Genomic DNA, 21,506 nt, shown 5'->3' on the forward strand with positions numbered 1-21,506 from the left:
TGCATCGTTTTTATTCCTACATCCAAAATGTGCCATGCCTTTAGGTTTCATCTCATTTTGTTTACCTTTAAATTTCTTATCAGAGCATCCAAACACTTTTAAAGGAACATTCCAGATTCAGAAGAGTTAAGATCTGTCGGTAACAGATGTTTACAGTAATGCACTAATGTGCCTACATGTATTATTCTGTACAAAAATGTGTTATTTGATGTGTAAAGTCATCATCCTTTTAGCAGTAAAACAGCTTATCAATGCATTTAACCAAAGCGATTTTTATCCAAGGATGAAGATTTTATCTCCAAGCCTTCCCTTTTTCCAGGGAATCTAACCGCTGAGCTCAGTTATGCAGATTTGTGTAGTTCCTGTGTATTTTTTCATCATATAAACAGTCCCTTGCTAGTGTCATTGCCAGTATCTTGCGAAACCTACCAGGTTTACCGGCTCTACATTATCACCAGACAGAACGATTGGATTTAACTTTGCACAAACAAGGTTAGTAAACAGTCTTTCACACAACCTAAGATACAATAACTTCCATTGTAGGACATTACTGAGTTGTGAAACGATGATATAGCTTAACTTGTATTAAATCCTGAACATGAACTATAAGAAAACAACTAGAGTATCTATTAAACCTCATGCGTTGCAAATATTTTGACCCAGAGACGATTTTCTTCTTCCTGAAAATGCTAGGTAATTTTCACATTGGACTAAAACTGACTTTGCTCAGATGGTATAATAACTTTCCAAATTTTGGTAATTTTTGTACTTTTCTGGGGTGTTTATCCCCACCTTTTTACACTTGTGGTGTTTCCCATTCAAAAATGATTGCATACACAAAAAAACAAGCTCATAAATCTCTCATTATGGTATGTTATTACCAATTATTTTTATCAACTTGTTTTCTTTCAGTTAGCACAGGTTGTTTTTCTTTTTGAACTGATTGATCATAGTCCTCATTGATCTGTACTTATGCACTTCTGTTTATGAGTGAACTTATCCGCAAATAATGCTTTTTTTCCTCTTAAAAAATAAGGTGCATAAGATCAAATTAGTGAGGACTATGATGAATCAGTTCCAGAAGAGAAATACAAAACCCATGCTAATTAAAAGAAAGCAAGTTGACAAAAAGATTGAATCCAAGATTTTGGTGATAATATAGCATACTGATAGATTTACAAGCATTTTTTAAAAGGCCATACACCAAATTAGGCAAGGATCTTCAGGGTTAATTAGCCATAGTGAAATCATATTTTAACAAATGAAATTGTTTGTTTCTTAAAAAGTTGAGTTGTGATCTGGTAGAAGAGTTCAGAAACGAGGAATTGATGGCGACTGGCAAACATTCCAGGTAATTAAAGGAGGCCCCAAAACTGCAATGAGCAACAAGCATCACCTTCATGAAATGTAAGTCTTCATGCATGTGCACACACATGGAGAAACTTCCACGTAAGCAAAAGCCAAGACCTGAATTGATTCACCTTTCCTTCCGTTGACCGTTGCTCAGTTTAAAACAAATAAGCAATACATTTTTCAAAATCAATGCCATCAAGATCTTATTCCAGTCTGTTCAAAAAGCTTGTAGGCTGCATACATGGACTGCATTTTTCATGTGCTTTCGGCATGAAACCTGTTCCGAAATGTAGGCCGCATTGTTATACGATACCTTAAACTTACATTGCATGTATCTTTACTTAAATTAAATGAAACTTAATGAAAAAGCAATGCAAGTAGGCAGATGAACAGAGAAATGTTCATTATAAATAAGATGGAAAATGTTATGCTTTTTGAGTTGATACTCTGTCATAAGTTTCTTCATACAAGACTGTTTTGTTGTCATTTTGAGGACTGAAACAGCCCCTTTTCAGGTCATAAATGTGGTGCCTCAGTAGGCAGTAAGCAGCTCAGTAGGTTTTGGAAAGGAGCCCATGTCTCTACCATTTTCCTCAAATGTTCCTGCCCTGAGAGTGGATTCTAATCTGTCTTGTGGTGTTCCTTTTTCCTACTTAAGTTTGAGTCACAGAACCTTTTGGGGACAGCCTTGCGTGATTGTGCAATTTCCTTTATACGGGACTGTGATTCAGCAGATATCTTTGCATTTGACATGAGCTGTCTGTGTTTCGTTTGACCCACTGCTGCTGATATCACACACACCCCCCTTTAAAATAACATTCCTTGTGTGTGAAACGGGGCGGAATGAGCAGATTTAGAGGTTTTGCTTGGAGTTCTTGTCTGTACTTGAATATCTGTGGTTTTCTTATCTGTGGAAATCTTTAAAATTAATACCTTCTATAAATGTACTATGTACATTTGTACTAAGACCAAATAAGTGATCAATAAAGAATAAAATCTAATTCAGAATGACTATAATAGTATATCATACTACAATAACACACACACACATATAGTTAGTTATAAATTATTATAAAAATCTATTCTTTCTAAATAAATAGTAATTTATCTAGCTAACTAACATTACATGGCCAAAACCATAATACACACTTATATAAGACCCAGATATTCAGTAGTGTTGTCAACATGGCTTTTTAATTTTTATACACCCTCCAGTATTAAAGTCTTGGTTTCATTCTTGATTATAACCACAGAGGCTTTAACTTATAAACAACCATTTAAGTATTACAAAATCGAATAAAGTAAATCTTCAACCACAACCATAAACCTCATATAACAGAGTTTCTGATGTTCTTTGGAGGAACATCCTGACGTTACAGAGCTGATAAGCTTCAGACTTCATGGAACCAACTCCTGCTTTGCAAATAAGTTTGTGTTTTGCATAGCAGTCGATGTGCTTATTGATAAGATGGAAACAAACATGTCAGGACCAAAACTGAATGCCCTCTTTGTTAGGTTGCCATCTCTCTCTCTCGCTCTCTTTTCAAGAACATGAATTTGCAGTTCTACGTTGTTCAAATTGCGTCCTGAAGGAAAGCTCTGCTGCTGACCAGTGTGAAACTGAATGTTCTGGTTTAATGTGTTTTAGCCAGAAGAGCTGAAACCGGATTAATAATGGTGGCTGGATCTTGTTAAGTCTCGCTTGAACAGCATGCAATTGGTTTTATTGTGTCATCACCTGGCTTTCAAAAAGACCAAGTATTACCCAGCCATGATTTTTCCTGGCATCTTGCTGCCAGCTTTTGGCATGAATCTCTCTGGCTTGGCTTACAGCTTATGCTGTGAGGTGGATGTATTCAAAAGAACAACTTAATTACTGGTTTCTGAAGTCCTTCACTGACGCAACTGGTTCTGATCTGTATCAAACCAAGATATTTCTTTCTTTGGTGGACTGGTTGAAGATCCAAGCTGGAAAAACCATTCTAGTTCAGTGAATGACAAATGTTCCTCACCATGCATCCACTTTTCCACTTCTAAATTGCCTAAAATGTCCAGGTTTTGGCTTTGTTTTTCTATTGTTTTCATACTTGCTGAAGGTAATGACTGAAAAGTATTTTGACCAATAGCATGCAGGCATTGTGCATAATCGACCAATGGCATGCGAGAAGGCGGGATCTACAGAGAACAGTCAAAGCAAGCAAACATATAAAAATGTAGAGTATGTGGACTGTAAAGAGCATGTCAATAAAAAAACAAAGACAAAACCCAGACATTTTAGGACATGGCCACAAACCTTTGGATAATAATATCAGATGCATAAGTAATAGTTAATTTGGTGTTCAGCTGTAATTAAATTTTTCGGTTCACACTCCAAAGTAGTTAATTTCGCTAATGAAGATTATGACGAAAAATGTTTGTTGACAAGCTTTTTTTTTCCCCACGACTAAGACAAGATGAGGACGAGATGATAATAAGGTCAATAAACGATAACTATCAACATTTAATTTTGTTGACGAAATAAGACGAGATTAAAATGTATTCAAAAACTTTACCAAAAAAAAAACTTTTTATTTTCTTTAAAAAAAAAAAAGAAAATGTTATTGCGGACTGCTCTACATGCCTGCTCTACGGCAGATTTAAAATTTACATTTAAAGGAAAGTTGAGTAGATTGTATGTTTTTACATTTTAGGTGTATTATCATTGTTTATGTGTTGAATTTAAGTTTTTAAAACTTCCGAACGAATTTCGCATGCTCAAAGTGTAGTGTGAGCGAGACTAAAATGAAAATAGCTGACAAAATTAACAATACTCCAAAGTTTGTATCCACCTCATTTGACAATAAATAAACAAATCTTCAGTAAACACTGCAGGTTTTATGATTAAACTTAGTTTTAGGAAAAAAACGCAGTACATTTATTCAGACGTGACCTAAAATACTGATATCTGAGTGAGTTGTTGATACTGTAATTATTACTCCGTTAATTTCAACATATGAAAGTCATTTTCCACCATGAAATAAAAAAAATAATTTACCCTCACAATTCTGAGTTTAAATCTCACAATTCAGACTTTTTTCTTTAAAAATTATGAAATCAGAATTGTGAGCATATAAGCCACACTTCTTAAAAAAACTGAATTTCGAGACATAAACTCAGAATTCTTACTCTCTATCTTGCAATTTTAATTTTTTTCTTTTATGACATCTCACAATTCTGGCAATTTCTCAATTCAATTCCGAATTTATATCTCCAACTTTTCATCTCAGAATTGTGAGTTTACATCTGGCAGTTCTGCCTCTTTTCATCTGACTCTTCATTATTATTTTAAATTGCGACTTTTTATCTCACAATTCTGATTTTTCTATTGAGATTTGCGGCTTTATATTTTAAACTCGTAATTCTAAACTCATAAGATAAAAAAGGTTTCTTTTTTTATTCGTTTCTTTTAATTTTTTTCCCAGTTTGACTCATTCAGTTTGTTCTTTCGCGAACATAAGAGGCGATTTTTTAATCATATTGACAGAATAATCAGCCAATCACAGCGCGATGAAGGCACAGCCTCCTCACGTGACTCTTTCCTCGTGTTCGAAGCCGCTCCCCTTCATCTTTCTGAAGTTTTCAGTTAGTCAATAAAAAAGATCTTCGCGTAATATTTGATACAGTGTTTTTGTTGTCATTTTTGTATTGTTTACGATCTTCATTTCAGGAAGAGTCTTCAGCGTCAGAGTAAACGCTCGCATGCGCATCAGGCCGTTGTGTTGAATTGTGGGTTTGGAAAGCGCTGTGGTCTCTGCAGGTCAAACATCTGTTGACTGCGGTGTTTCGTAACATGAACACAGCAGAGCAGAGCAGAGCCGGCTGTTCCGCACTCAATAAGAGCGTCTCCTCTCTGTTTGGCCCAGACCTCGGCTGTTTCCATTAACATTGTGTGACATCTGCCGTATTGTTCGATAGCAGGATGGATGATTCTTCCCAGGAAATGAAGCGCGTCTCTCCGTCTCTCTTCCTCGCACATAAGATCTGAGATGAGATCCGTCTGGGCGACATGATGCTGGGATGCTGACAGTTCACATGAGACGCTTCATCATCATCATCATCATCATCATCACTACTTGTTTGGCGTAGTGTGATACATCATCATGACGAGTTCTGTCACTATCACCTGTTGACAAATAAAAATTGTCTGTGTGTGAACATTTATTTTTCCTTGTCAGATCATTACATTTTGTGGTTGTTTCGATAAATGTTACATTATTTGGATATAAAAATAGAAAATTTATGTTCACATGTAAATAAGTATAATGTGCAAGTAGTTATATAAAATTTCTAAAAGAATACAGAATATCTAAAATATATATAGAATATATAAAATAAAAATATAACTATTAAATGTTTTCATCTGTATAATAATATTTATAGGTTTTGAGTGTTTTTTCCCCTCATCATCTTGAATACAGTGAAAAAACTTATATATAATTATATATAATATATATATAATAACATATATATATATATAATTACATTTACATTATTTTTTGATTATTTAAAAAATATATTTTATATTTTTTTAAATATTATCATTTCCATCAAAACATTACTTTGTGATTTTTTAAATATATATTTTATATTTACATTTTTTTCTGATTTTATATATATATATATACACACACACACAGATTTTTTGCCAGATTATATTTTACATATATTCAAATAAGTTTAAAAATATACACATGTAAAATATAAAATAAAAATGTATACATTTAATGTTTTCATCTGAGTAATGTCATTTGTAAACGTCATCATCATAAATACTGATAAAATATGATTTTTGTTCATACATTTTACATTTAAATTTTTTTGTTTTGTGATTGTTTTACATATTTCCCATTGATATATTCAAATGTTTAAGTAAATGATAAAAGTCCAAGCTACAATATATTCCAAGTTTTGTCGAGTCATATGTGTGAGAAAGAGATTTAAAATTCATTCCGCGTTCACTTTCATTGCATGAGAAGTCATTAAGGTTTTGAATGACACTATAGGGTGAGTAAAGTAGAGAATTTGAATTCTGGGAGACCTGATCCCTTTAATTCGGCATTAAGACTTGGGTTGAGAATGAACAGGAAATGTTTCACACAGAGACCCTCAAAAGTGCTGATTCGCAGGAGCTTTAAGCCACATAAAGCACATCTTTGCATTTCCTTGGCCAGGAACAATGGAAGTGTTGTTCGCTGGTATAATGTGGGGGAAGTTTGGCTGGCACACGGGCGGCCGGCCGGCCGCTTCATGGATGCTAATCACCTTCCACAAAACCCACGGCAGATGCTGTCAAAGAGTTCATGCTCATCTTGGTAGCATGAAGCTTTTTAAATGTAGTTTTCTTTGAAAGCAGAGCATGATGAAATGAGCTCCACGCACATGATCTCAGAACGGAGAGTTGGTCATGTAGTTCATATTACTGAGTTTGCTTAAAGTTGAACAACTTTGAATTCAGAGCTGTTTGGGTCATGAGAAAACAGAGCGGTGACTCGTCTGAAAAATCAAATGTGTTTAGACATTTGTATTCAACATGTTTTCATATGGCTATCATCAATACACTGACAAAATGCTGCCTATTTCCTCTCGGAACAATATTATAGAAAGATAAAGAGAATTTACAGCATTATTTTTGTGAAATCTTTATTTTACACAACCATGAAAATAATGCTTTGAAAAACATATGTTTGTATTTAAATATGTAAAATTAAATTAAATATGCACAGTTTTCCTATGCAACATATTTAGTAACTTGTCAAAAATAGACCAAAAAAAAAAACTTTTTCAGCAAAACCGTTCATAAAAACATGTTTGTTTTGAAATAAGACAACAGGTTTAAAATGAAACAGCAGCTGATTCAAAGACTCAGAGTTCCGTGTTTCATTTTCTAAGACACTTCAGTGTCGAAAACTGATGACTTTGAGCCACTGCATAAATCTCTTAATCAGGGATGGACAACTAGTGACGAGGGCCAGCACTTTTTCTCCTTTATACCTATGTCCTCACACCTTTTACACTGTTTCACTCAGTTTACTCTTTACTGAAGGAAATCAAAGTACAATGAATGTAAATTGTTTTTAAAAATTGTATTAACTATAAAACTTGTGCAGTTATGTTAATTAAAAAAATGTAAAAAAGCAAATACATTGTCTGTAAATTTGCAACAAACAAACTGGTCTATATCATGAATCATGTGACTAAATGCATAGTTATAAATCACAGACATGCAGTTATGAATTTTAGATTTTAGGATAGAAATAAATAGTTAAAATACAATTATACACACACACAAAAAAAGGGCCACCAGTTGCCTATCCCTGATCCAGAAGACACGCACTGAATAGACAAGTCTTCAATCACTGGTTACACAACTGCAGTCACACAGGGCATGAATATTCAAGAACACTTATCAGCCCTGTTAATGTGAAACACATGTTTGTAATTGCTCAGATATCTGCGTCCAATCGATTTGTGCTGGGGGTCTGTCTGTGGGGGACGTGCTGATAAAGACTCAATTGTTTGCGTGTGTGGCGGCAGGACGAGGGGCGCTTTCTGAAGTTTCTCAGAGGAGATGTGAGGTTGCGTAATGGTTTCATTGTTTGTGGTGGTGTGTGCCAGAAAACACCAGGAAAACCCAGCTTTGCCATGGAACTGATTCATGCGATATGAACCCTGACGTGAAGCCGAGGGGGTTTTGTTACACCCTGAAGCGGTTTAAGTAGGAATCATTTGCTTTTTCTATTTAAATTTGAGAATTAACTTCTCAGTGTAATTCTGGTGCACAATGGAGTAGCTCTCACTATTAAAAATAAAATTTCTTTATTGGAATCAAAAAGTTCCATGAAGAATCTTTAACATTCATGGAACCTTTCAAATGCAGAAAAGCTTCTTTAGATTATTAAAATGTTAAAATTTGTTCGTTTAAAGGAACAGTTCACCCAAAAATTTTAATTTGCATAAAGTTTGCTCACCCTCAGGCCAGCCAAGATGTAGATGAGTTTGTTTCTTCATCAAATTTTGAGAAGTGTAGCATTCCATCACTTGCTCTGCAGTGAATGGGTACCGTCAGAATGAGAGTCCAAACAGCTGATAAAAACATCACAATAATCCACAAGTAATCCACACCACTCCAGTCCATCAGTTAATGTCTCGTGAAGAGAAAACCTGCATGTTTGTAAGAAACAAATCCACCATTAAGATGTTTTGAATTTCAAACTCTTGCTTCTGGTCAAAATATGAGTCCATAATCCAATAATGCTAAAAAGTCCATCCCCTGTTGTCCTCTTACATCAAAATCCACCAGCATATTTTGTTTAGAGCTGTTTTGGCTTGTAAACAGTGCTTGATGTAGGCATATTTCTCTCCTGAGTCAGACGTAACCACTTTTTCACTGGAGAAAGCAATATTATGGCTAGACGACTTGTATTTTAGCAGTGGACTGAAGTAAAACTGCTTTAATGATAGATTTATGACAGCTTTTCACTTCATAACACATTAACTGATGGACTGGAGTGGTGTGGATTACTTGTGGATTATTGTGATGTTTTTATCAGCTGTTTGGACTCTCATTCTGACGGCACCCATTCACTGGTGAGCAAGTGATGGAATGCTATCAATCTGATGAAGAAACAAACTTCTCTACATATTGGATGGCCTGAGGGTGAGTAAACTTTTAGTTAATTCTCATTTTTTTGGTGAACTATTTGTTTTAATAAATGTTTACTAGAAGGATCTATCTATGGCATCGTCGTAAAAACCCCTATATTTTTAAGAGTGCAGCTGCACCAAAGCGGCTGACTGGCTGCCACCTGGTCTCCATTACTGCCCTGTTCAGATCCTTTACCCCCTCTCAGCACGTCCCGATCCCCGCAGGCCTCTGGTAATGCTCGACAGTGAGAAAAACCTCTGCGCTGCAATTATACGACAGAAAAGAGCAGTGGAAAATGCGCTGAGTGAAGGGAATGGTAATGAGTTTTCCGCTGCAGTGGCAGGTCAGTGGGGAAGTGGGACTCCAGGCTTCAGGAATCACCGCATTCAGGATGTTTTGCTTTTGAAGCTAATGGATCAGATGGTAGAGTACTAAGTAATGGAATGAACAGCAAATGTTGTTCAATCTCAGTCACTTGGTGAGATGGAAATGACGGGACTATTAGCTGCGGTAGCTGGATGGAGATTTGAACTGGAATTATTCATAATTTGATTTGATTTAGGAATCTGATATTGGATTTGAGCATCTTGATACTTTATAAGGCTTTTTGCACTTAAAGACAACTTGATTATAGTATATAGAAAAAATTCAAATAGAAAACAGTTATTTTAAATTGTAATAATATTTCATAATTTGACTATTTTTAATCAGATAAATGCAGCCTTGGTGAGCATGATAGATTATTTAAATAATCTTACAGACTCCAAACTTTTGAAACAATTAAAAATATTTAATATTTATGACAATCAAGTAAACAGACCATATTGCTTGACAGTTTCTGTCCAAAATTTCTGATAATTTGTGTCCATTTAAGACAAATGAAGACCTGTTTAGAAATGTGTGGCGAAATTGACTTATTAACGCAGGTCACATGTTGCACTTGTCCAACCAATGTTATTAACAAAATATGCAAATAAGTGCTCCTGTAGCTCAAACTGTACAGCATGGCAAATGCAAATGAATATGCAAAGAATATGTTGACAGGGACAGGACACCAACTTCAGTGATATCTGACAGGTAAAAGGAACATTTCTGTCGAAAAATAAAATAAAAATAAACAAAAAATTTAATATAAACATATAAAATAAATAAAAATGTACCTTAAAAGTTTGTAGAGCTTCAAACTGATGTACACAACTTCAGTCATCATCCCAAATCTTTACCTACTATACGGACAGAAATGCATTAACGGACCCTTGCCTTCATCCCAGAAACCCCCCAAATTACTTGACCAGATCTATAACTGTACACTAACATACCGTCATATACACCAGTACTCTAATGTAAAATTGCTAATTACATACGTTTAAAGTCCTAACATTCCCCCTCAGATTGGCTTTACTACAGCTTCCATCAGTTCTTAAGTCACTTCTCATCTCATTTTTATATCAACACAATACAAGTAAAGCATCACGATGCATGAGTGAGATCTAAAAATACAGCACTTACGTCCCCTCGACCCATTTCCGCCGTCTGTCCCGTATCAAACCTTCCCCAAATAGAAGCGCCGTTGCATTTTCGGGGACGTCCTGAGGGTGCTGAACTTTGGAGAGTTAATTCAATAGATCATATAAAACTAATTCCCATCATGCGAAAGGAAACAGAGGCCCGGCGCGCCACAGAGGAACATTCATCCAGCCTGAAATTTCTAGGCCACCATGTCCGGTGTTGACTAAACCTCTGGCTCCGAATCCAGCGGCGTGTTTACAAAAAATCGGGCTCCATATGCAGGAAAAGTCCCTCTCCAGATTGTTTTATAATGTTACCAGTATTTTCCCATAAACTGGTGCTGTGTTTATCCCAGTAACCAGTCTTGATTAAAGCCTTCAGATAAGGCCAACTTTATTATCCTTACATTGTAATATTTACCTCTGCTTTACTGAATACACGATGTTTACGAACCACATTACATATTACATAATCTACCTTATTTAAGATTTTGCTTCAATAGCCACTAAATAATAAAGCAAATTTAGACAAAAATTTGATGGAAAAAAAGAACGATTTGATCTCCTTGGATCTATTAACACCTCCAATAGCTAAAACTATTTGTGCTATGTGCTATAATTTATGATTATTATGATGAGTTAAAATCATATGATAACAAATCCCAGTTTGCAAATTCAAACAGCATAACAGGTTGTTTTTATACAGGTAAAATATCGGAGGCAAATGACACCTGAAGCTTCACACATTCAAGTTACAAATGGCTGCGCATACTCTTACGTTAAAAATAAGGTTGACAGTTGAATATTATTGCAATATGGAGATTAGTTTGACACACTCATGTCTGACTGATAACAGTACTTCCTGATCCTAACATTGAAACATGCATTTCATTTGAAGCTGCGTTCAATATGTTTTGTAAAAAGCGCTATACTAATCAAGTAAAAAAAAAAAACAGATGTAGATTTGTATATTTTGTTTCTGTATCTGTTTCCGTCAAACACACTCCGCATCACCATCAATTCAACTCATTTCTGATGTTTCAATGCCAAACTTTAGGGGTTACAAATAATTTACTCTTATGCTTGAGCCTTGGCTATCAAAAGAGAAATGCATCATTAAAGTAGTTAAAACGACTCTTGCACTATATTTCATAATGATTTCATAAGCTATTTTGTTTGCTTTTTTTTTTTTTTTTTTGAGGAACAGATTGAACTTATTCACTGTTAATCATCCTCTCCACCATGAAACACATTCAAAAGCTACAGTCTCAAGTTACGACAGGTTTGACTTTTACATCAGTGATGACTGTTTTTTCATGTGAATGATTGCAACACATTCATTTCTTTTGAACTTTCCATTAATCAAAAATCCTGAAAAAAAAAAAGAAAACATCTTTCAAAAATATCAGGCAGTTATAATAATAATAAATGTTTCTTGGGCAGCAAATCAGCATATTAGAATGATTTCCGAAGTATCATGTGACTCTGAAGATTGGAGTAAATCAAGCTTTACATCACAGGAATAAATTACATTTTAAATATACAAATATACTATATTAAAATGTAAATATTGTAGCGAATCAGCTCATAGGAGAAATATGAATAATCAATCATAACTAGTTATGATTAATTCTAACTATTTAGATCCACTGTAAGCATTTACTTAACTGTCTGTCAATTCTAAGAACGTTACTTTCATGTTTAAGGAAAATAACTTTCTTACTGTACAATACTACTCAGAGCATGTAGCTAAAATCTGCATGATTAAGGACTTCAGTTATGAGCAAACAATGAACAACCTCAAGTGTGATACAAATAAGACTTTGTTAACTACATAAACACTTAAACTAGTCTAACATACACACACACACACACACACACACACACATACAGTTGGCATAGGAAGAGGGGTTAAAGCTTAAGCAGTAAAGAGAAGAGAAATAAAGACATGAAGCTATCATACAATTTGATATTCAGCAGATCTATAGCCTGAAGGAAACTTCAGTTTCTTAGTTCAAACACACCTTTGTAAAAGGTGCATATGATACTTAATGTATCAATTATTAAGACTAAGTTTGATACTTGCACGTCTTGCCTGTTTGAAAAATAGTCCTGATGCACTTTGGGGCTCCAGTTGGTCTCTGCTGAAGTGCGTTTATGAGAAAGACCAGTTCGATTCAGAGGATCTTGATGGTTGTGTTGTAATTTGCGGAGCCTGGCACAAGCTTAGCGTGGTTTTTAAGGCTCTTAGCTCAGCATCTTCTCCTGGAATTCCTGAATCTAAAAGAACCGCCCTGATCTGGTGATCAGTGATCTATATAGGGTGACGATGTCACACCCTCAGGATTAGATTGAGCCAGTGAAGAATGGTACCTTTTGGAGGGAAGTTTTACAACTCTTTGTTTCCAGTATGGTGTCTTGCATATGAAATTAGATTGGGGGGTTCAATCTTTAAGATTCTTATAAATCTAATGTGTTGCATAGGCATCAACATATAATATACACTCTCATTTAGACCATGAAAATACAAACTCATAGATACCAAACATCATATAGATGAGGTTATATTAACTAGTGATCCATCATAAGCATGTATAAAACATATACAATACACAATGTACAAGAACAGTAACAGTATACACAATGCCCTAAAGTTTATGTGAATTCATTCAAAGAAAGATTTTTCTATGAATTAATTAGAGAAGAGTCCCTTTTTATGTGCATTATGTGTCTGTTTTTGAGAGATTTGCGTTAAGGGTTGCTTAGCCACATTCCTGGGCGTCATAAACCTAGTGTTATCAGATAGTGTGCCTATGGTTGCTAGGGTACCAGAGGCCTGTTCTGCCTTTTTTGAGGTGATAGTTGCATTTTCGGGGAAGGGTCCATAGACCCTTTGGTTAGATGAGGAGGCGTTAGATATTATTTGTTAAATATAACAAATAGTTGTGTGTCTGATTGGTCCAAATGCTAGAATATTATAATACAGATTGCAGTTTTGGAAAACTGTCTCACATCAGTCAGACATGATCATATCTGAGATTTATATGATGTAAAGCAAGAATGTGATAGAAGTCACCAAAGTGAGGCTTCCCTCACGAGACGCTCTCTTCTGTCAGCGGACTGCAATCGCTGTCATTTCAGCTCCTGAAGGTATTCCAGGTGTGTGTGTCTAAATATGTCATCACAAATACACACACATGCCTGGTGAAAACTCCAGCGTTTATGAGTGTGTTTCCTTCACCCCTCTAATCTCATGGGAATAACCACACATGCACATGCATACTGCCAATAATGCGTGCCACTATGAGAATGTGCAATAAAAGTGCTGCTTGTAAAGAGCTCGGGGCTTTTACTACATGAGTAATTTCCAGAGAAGTTTATGTTGTAATGCAATGCAATGCCAGCAGGCAAAAGCAACTGTAACCTCAAATCTCAGGAAGCACTGCATGCCTTGGCACATTCAAACACTGTCGTCTTCGAAAACATCTATATGTCATTTGAAAGCTATAGCTCAGATATTATCATTATGCATGACTTTAGCCTCTTAAAATCAAGCTTCTTTATTGGCATCTGACTCCATGAAGTACCTTTAACATCCATGAAATCTTTCCATTCCACAAAAGGTTCTTCAGACTTTTAAAATGTTCTTCATATTAAGGATATAGGCTACTTCATACCGTTCCCTGAGAAGTTCTTTGGGGAACAAACAATGGTTCTTCTAGAGATTATAATGCAAATGTGTGGCACTGCAATAACAAAAACAGGCACTCATTAATCTTCATATAATATGGAAGCCTGTTTCTGACACAGAATGAAAAAAATCATGTAATTGTGACTTTTTATCAGTCTTTTTAGTACTTTGTTTCTTGCAAGTCTGAGAGAAAAAAAAAACTGGGTTTTTTGCAAGATACAAACACAAAATTCAGATTCAGATTCATTTTTTGAATCCGTTTTTATGTCGCTATTCCTATTTTTATCTTTTGAATTTTGAGTTTACATCTCACAACTGTTTTGTTTGTTTTTCCACCATGTAAAAAAAACATTAAAAAATTCAGGACACTTTTCTTTCTTGCAAATGTGAGTTTATATCCCACAATGTACTCCTTTCTTCTTATTTGCAATTATTTTCTATTCTGTGGTGGAAACTGGCTTCCGTATTAAAGCACAAGACTCTTACACTGCAAATACAAATGTTTGTTTGTAGTCTGGGAATCTGTTCTTCAGGTAAAAGCAGCACTAATGCATCAGTTGCACACAGTCTCTTTAATAAAAAATGCAGTTGATCTATTTATCACATTCTATTCAGCATATTTACAGTTCAGTAACAACTTTTTACACATGCAGCATGAGATTTAAACAGTTTATAATAAATAACATTCATCCAATAGAGATGAAAGGCTCAGATATTATTTACAACAGCAAAGTGTCAGCATGCTGGTGTTCTCAAAACACTAAACAATCAGATCAAACCCCTCTGGATCACTCCGGCTGTGTTCAGAGCAGCATACTAGCATACTAGTTCTGCAGTATTTAGTATGTGCACTAGACACAGTACAACCGTCTGCATTTCCCAAAATGAGCCGCATAACATTGTGTGGAACGCTACATCCCACAATGCAATGCGTTTGACTTGACATTCATCATTTTAATACCATCTTGAATCATTATTTGATCAGACAGCCAAATGTTAAAACATTTTAAACAAAAAATGGATTGAAACTGTAAAACAATCATATTTTTCAAAGATTGACAGATGCCACACACTGAAAGTGACAAATGTAGCCTACGACTGCTAGAAGTATTCAGTATGCTAGTATTCCACTCTGTACAGAACCATGTGATTCACAGCAATCATCAACCCGTGCCCAATAGAGCACAAGTGTAGTAAAAATCCCATTCATTTTCTCCATAGGGAACTGATTTTTAATGATGAACTTATAAACCATTAATAACAGAGCTACTATAAACTACAATGTTGTAAATTAATGGAATATGCTTTTGTTGAAGCATTATTCCAACTTATTTTTCAAAGGATCATGTTTAACAGTGGAATTCCTGGTGAAAAACTACATTACCCATGATTCAGCAGAGAATGGCATGAAGCAAATTTGCAATAAAAGAACACTTTCATATCCTTATATTAAAAATATATTGCTTATTTATATATGTTTTATTAAACTAAAATGGCCAGTGATGTGAGAATTTTACTGGCCATAAATAATTTTTACTGGCCATGAAACTGTATGTGCATTATTTCATCAAAAAACTAATTGAGGAAGGAAATATATTTGATTGCAATTTTTATTATTGTTGTTATTTTTTTTTAATATCTATTAATTATTAATAAAAATAATTAATGAGGATAATTATATTTAATATGAACTGTATGTAAAATAATAGTTATTAATAATTATTAGAACAAAAATGTTAATGTTTTAGAACCATAGAGCTTATATTTTGGTGGAAACCCACAGATTTATGTGATATTTTATATAAAATTACATATTTTTATAATTTCAATGCAGTCTTTCCGATTTGTTAACTGTGCAAAACTGTATCGCATTCTCAGGCATATAATTTTCAATGTAATTTTTTTCCCCTTCAAAAATCTTTTTAAATCCCTATGGGAAATAATGAATGGGAAAAATACTTCTGGAACCAATGCTGCTGCTGAAAAAGTGGGCGGGAACATTCCCTCTCCATTGTGATCTCACTAAGTGGGCGGGGCTTCACAAGGCCTGCCCTTTCATTGGTTCTCGTCTCTTTGCGTGTCACTTCAAAATCAGCACATCCTTCATCTAAAGGCACAACTAGTTTACTGATTAACTTCACACCTCATAAATCTCTTTCTTGGCATTTAAACACATAAGCTTATGAATGCAAAAACCCCTTAGTTTCATTGAATTCTGATGCATTCTTGGTCCATGAATGTAAATGTACTCATATATCAGCAAACGTCCAAATGCCCAGGGCTGAATAAAGATGTTTATGCATCCAGTGCGTGTGGCATTCAATCCGTTTATGTTTATGGATGTGTGTGTGTGTGTATGTGTATGTGTATGTGTATGTTGTATGTGTATGTATGTATGTTTTTTTTTTTGGATGTTGTATATATATATATATATATATATATATATATATATATATATATATATATATATATATGTGTATGAAATGTGTATGTGGCCAAGTCCTGCAGGATTACAGTCCGTGTGTGTGTGTATTCCCTCCAGTTGCTCCTGTAACCACGTTCAACACCTGTATCTGTGAGCGCCGCACAGAACGTCGATTCTCCGTCTCACACACACACACATGTTTACACAGCTACCTCCTTTTCCTCAGACTGCTCTCCAAGCGGCCGAGCTCCTCGTATCCCTGGTAGAAGAGCTCGAGATCGCGGCCTCCCCAGCTCCTCCAGACAGCCAGGCACCAGGCCATGTTTTCTTTCTGGAAGCCGCACACAACGGTGTCCTTTGCGACGAGCGCCGCCTCCGCCAGAGTCCTGAGAGACGGACGAGAGGAAGAGTGAGCGAGAGCTTTCGCTGAAAATAACCCGAGCGGCGGACTCTTCGCAGAACGATCATAGAGGAGCAGTTACAGGCCTGAAAGCCTCGACTGTGTGATGAATGAGTGTTTACGCTGAGAGCTGACGGCAGTCCGACAGGGACAGAGACTAGTTTATGATAAACTTCTGAAAACCTACAAACACTTTCTAATAAAGCTGGTAGCCATTCGCATTTTCTTCAAAAAAAAAAAGCTATGTTTATTAATACTAACTGAATTATTTATTTTTATCATTCTGGCTGTTTCTTGATACTGTAATTGATGACTTCCTTGTTCTCTCACCGGTTCGTCCTTCAGCTTGTGGTCTGGAAAGTGATCAAACTGCGCCATGATGAAGGACGTATTAATTCTCTAATCGAACCGTGAGAAGGTGAGGAACAAGGAGAAAGGAGGCTTCCAGAGGAGATGCGCAGGTGCAGATCTGTATTATAAATCTTTATCTGACACACGAATACATGCTCCTGTCTCTTCACGTCTATCACAATAGTTTTAAGTCATGTTTCACCTGCAGGGTTGAAATAAAACATTTAAAACTAAAAAAAAGAAAGAAAAAAAAAAGAAAGGAATTTCATGTATTGCAGGTCAAATATAATAGAATTTAAAATAAAGAAAAGTGTTAAAATAAATAAATCATCATAAATTAATAAATAATTTATTATTATTATTATATATTTATTTATAATTAAAATATTATAATAATTATAAATAAAATATAATAATAAAATATAATATTATTTCTCTAAATCTAATTAAATAAACTAGTTTAAAAGTAATGTTAAAATAAATATTATATTTAAACAAATAAGTAAATTATTATTGTGTAGGTGGTGAAATATTACAAACAAAATTACAAACAAAATATTACAATTAATAAATAAATCAAATATTTAAAAATTAATACATAATTATATATGTATGTACAAAAATAAATAAATAAATAAATATTATATATATATATATATAGTATACAGTACTTTAAAATCAATGTTTAAAAAATAAAATGTTATATTTTAAAATAAATAAAAAGCTTATGTACGTATAGCTATTTAAAGTTTGGTTTAATAATAATAAATGTTAAACCTTAAAAATATATATGTTTGGTTTTTAATATATAGAAATAAGTGTGTCCTGAGGAATCAGTGCAATTAATTTGACCCAGATGAGACCTTCAGGGGGTGTGTTCGTACAAAGGTTTTGTCAGCAGTCCATATGAGTGTGTACGAGAGCACACTTGCTGCTGTGACACAGGTGTGTGTGTGTGTGTGTGTGTGTGCGTGTGCGTGAAATCTAACAGGTTTATGAAGAACTGAACTACAACTGCTAATCTGAGCCATCTCTCTTTTCAAACTAATGATTTTAGCTTTTAGATGAATCCATTCATCTACTGTATTTTGGTGCAAATGCATGCAGCTTTAAATGTTTTAAAATTAAGATATGATTGTCTTTCATCTAGCAGAAACAGTTTCTCTCTCAAAAATCAATGCAGAATCTGTCTGGGCTTGTTTGTGGCATCACTGATTTTGGTTTGCTGCAGGCGATCAGTGTCACAAACAGTGTGGAGTCGTGTACGTCAGGGGTGTCAAACTCAGTTCCTGGAGGGTCACAGCTCTGCAGGGTTTAGCTCCAACCCTAATTAAACACACCTGATCCAGATAATCAGGTCCTTCAGGCTTATTTGAAAACTAGATGGGTATGTGTGTTGGAACTAAACTCTGCAGAGCTGCTGGCCCTCCAGGAACTGAGTTTGACAGCCCTGGTGTATGTGGACATGTTTGCGACACACGTACCCATACTCGGACACTCCAGGCACCGTCAACACAGCGATCACACGACCCCTGAGCGAACCCGCCTGCTCCTGCACCTCGATCACCATGATGTCTCCTCCACGCCTGCCAAACACACACAGAGAAACACTTCACTATCAGACAGAGTTAAAACACAGAAATATTTAAAAATAAATAAAACACTAATTAATATATAGCTACTTTAAAAGTAAAAGGTTAAAAATTTAAGTAAAACGTTTTTAATTAATTTTTTAAGAAACATTAATATTAAGCTAGTCAGTTTTTGTCAACACAATATTAAAAGTAATGGTAATAATTTAAATAAACAACCCATTTATTTACAAATAAAAAAATGATTTTATATCTAGCTGGTTTAAAAGTAATGTTAATTAATTAAAATCAAATTAACCTTATATTTCAAAATAAATGAGTAATTTAATATAAGGCAATTTTTCATTGACAATGTAATAATAAAAGTGAAACAATTAAAAATAGATTAAAATATTATATATAACTAGTAATTTCTTTTGTTTGACACAATATAAAAAGCGATGTGAACAATTAAAATGAAAAAAATATATATTTAAAAATAAATAAAAATTACTTTATATTTACCTAGTTTGAAAATAATGTTACAAATTAAAATAAATAAATCTTATTTTAAAAATAAATAACAATGTATAAAGTTAGTACATTTTTTGTCAACAATATAATATTAAAAATTAAAATAAAAATATATTTAAAAACAGGTTATCCAACTTTTTGTTTAACACAATATTAAAAAAACAATGTTAACAATTAAACAATTTATTTAAAATAAAAATGATTTATATATATATATATATAAAATGTAAAACATTAAAATAAAATAAAATTTATATAAAGTTAGTCAAATTTGTCGACAATATAAAATTACAAATTAAAATAAACTGTATTTGTAATAAATAATTCTATGTGTAGCAAGTCAAGAAGTGATAACTAAATGAATATAAATTGTATATTTAAGATAATATTTAAGTAACTTTGCATGCTGCTTTATCAAGATTTATTAAGTATATAAATATTTAAATAAAAAAAAAATCCATTCACAGAAGTGCAGATTCCTGACTGTACTCTGATATATGTCTCTGCATGTATCCCTTCGTCCTGGAGGAGTTACAGGATGCAAAAAATTAAAAAAATTAAAAAACAAACAAATTGAGAAAACGAGAAAACAAAGATGAATTAATAAGGAACAAGGAGCTGTTTGGTTCACTTGAGTGTGGCTCTCTTATTTACATCAAGTTTTTCTGTCTGTTGAACAGCATCCCCAAGCAGCTAAAATATATTTAAAGCCACTAAAAGTTCATTTACAGGAACAAAAACTTTTTAATCAGGGCTCCCAGACGTCTCTGACCAATGATTGTATTCTTGATCATTTTATTGGACTTAATTTTATTGCACTCAATCTACTTGCATTTCTCAATCTACTTAATCCATTTAAGTCAGGACTGCATGAATAATTTTTGTCTGCATTAACCAAAATCACGCAGGGGGGATTTGTAGTTATAATAATAAACGCTGAACACTACCGTCTGCCGATTTATTTTTTTATTGTTTGGATGAACATTTCACACTCATGAAAGAGATCTAACCTAGTTTATAAGCAGCTGGAAGCTCCTTTTATAAATCATGTCCTCATCGGCGCCTCTGTTTCCCTTGAGCTCAACATGAGGCACCTGTGTGACCTGATTGCTCTGCGGTGTCTGGGTTACGGAGTATAAAGTCCAACGTCTCCTGAGACTCACATTATAATGCATTTATATTCATGAATAAAACATGGCCATTTTAATGCGCACTCCTGAAATAACACTTCATTCTGCCCTTGATCCTGTGCTTAAACTCTCTTTAAACGAATGTTTAATTGATGCAGGACACGTCCCTTTGTCGCTCCTGGAACAACATTTATCATAGTCTGAATCTAATTCTACACAAACGACTCCAATCACGCAGTTTTAGGCCCAAACTAGGTTCAGAACTAGCTGAGAAGCTGCTATTGAGATGAAAGGACCATTAACACAAGCACTGCTCTAAAATCAGCGATGCCTGATGCATGAGGTGCATATCCAACCTCTGAAAATCAGGTTATGCTGTGTTTTTTAATCTGTCTACAATGCCTCTTTTACACTGAAGTTTTAAAGTTGTCATGAAACTGAAGTTGCAACCAACTTGACTGCTGTATTGTGAGGGACTTCCAAGTGAAACGGCTTTGTAAACAAAAAAAAATAAAAAAATAAAAAAAAAAAAAAATAAAAAAAATAGTATGGTGTGTGGTATATATATTTATTTTTAATTTTAGTGTGAGAGTAGTGTTGTGGTGTGAAACAAATGGTCAACATTGATTTCATACCACCTAACATCAGAGATGTTGTAAATAAGTGGCTCTGATTTACAAATATTTACTCTTTGATTTCAGAGAGCAGCGTAATGCTGTATCAGTCTTTTATAAATCTGATAAAACTAAAGACTCTTCTGAGATATGAACGATGCAATACTACTCTATAGGTACTCAAGATTAACATGAGATTGGCAGAAACTGTGTGTTATGTCAAGAAACTGATACTTTCATTAAAG

General features: G+C 34.3%; 1 protein-coding gene across 1 annotated transcript in view; it reads right to left on the reverse strand.

Moving 5' to 3' along the window:
• Positions 1-16,675: 16,675 nt before the first annotated feature.
• The window catches only part of LOC109087591 (leucine-rich repeat serine/threonine-protein kinase 1-like), an 82,569-nt gene continuing 77,738 nt past the window's right edge, over positions 16,676-21,506 (reverse strand). Inside the window, exons 36-37 of the mRNA XM_042761332.1 lie at positions 18,897-18,998; positions 16,676-17,047 (exon numbers count right to left, since the gene is read on the reverse strand). Of these exons, the coding sequence (XP_042617266.1) occupies positions 16,870-17,047; positions 18,897-18,998 (280 nt within the window). The 3' untranslated portion in view covers positions 16,676-16,869. The remainder of the gene's footprint in view (positions 17,048-18,896; positions 18,999-21,506) is intronic.

Source organism: Cyprinus carpio, chromosome A7 (assembly GCF_018340385.1).
Source record: "Cyprinus carpio isolate SPL01 chromosome A7, ASM1834038v1, whole genome shotgun sequence".
NCBI lineage: Eukaryota > Metazoa > Chordata > Actinopteri > Cypriniformes > Cyprinidae > Cyprinus > Cyprinus carpio.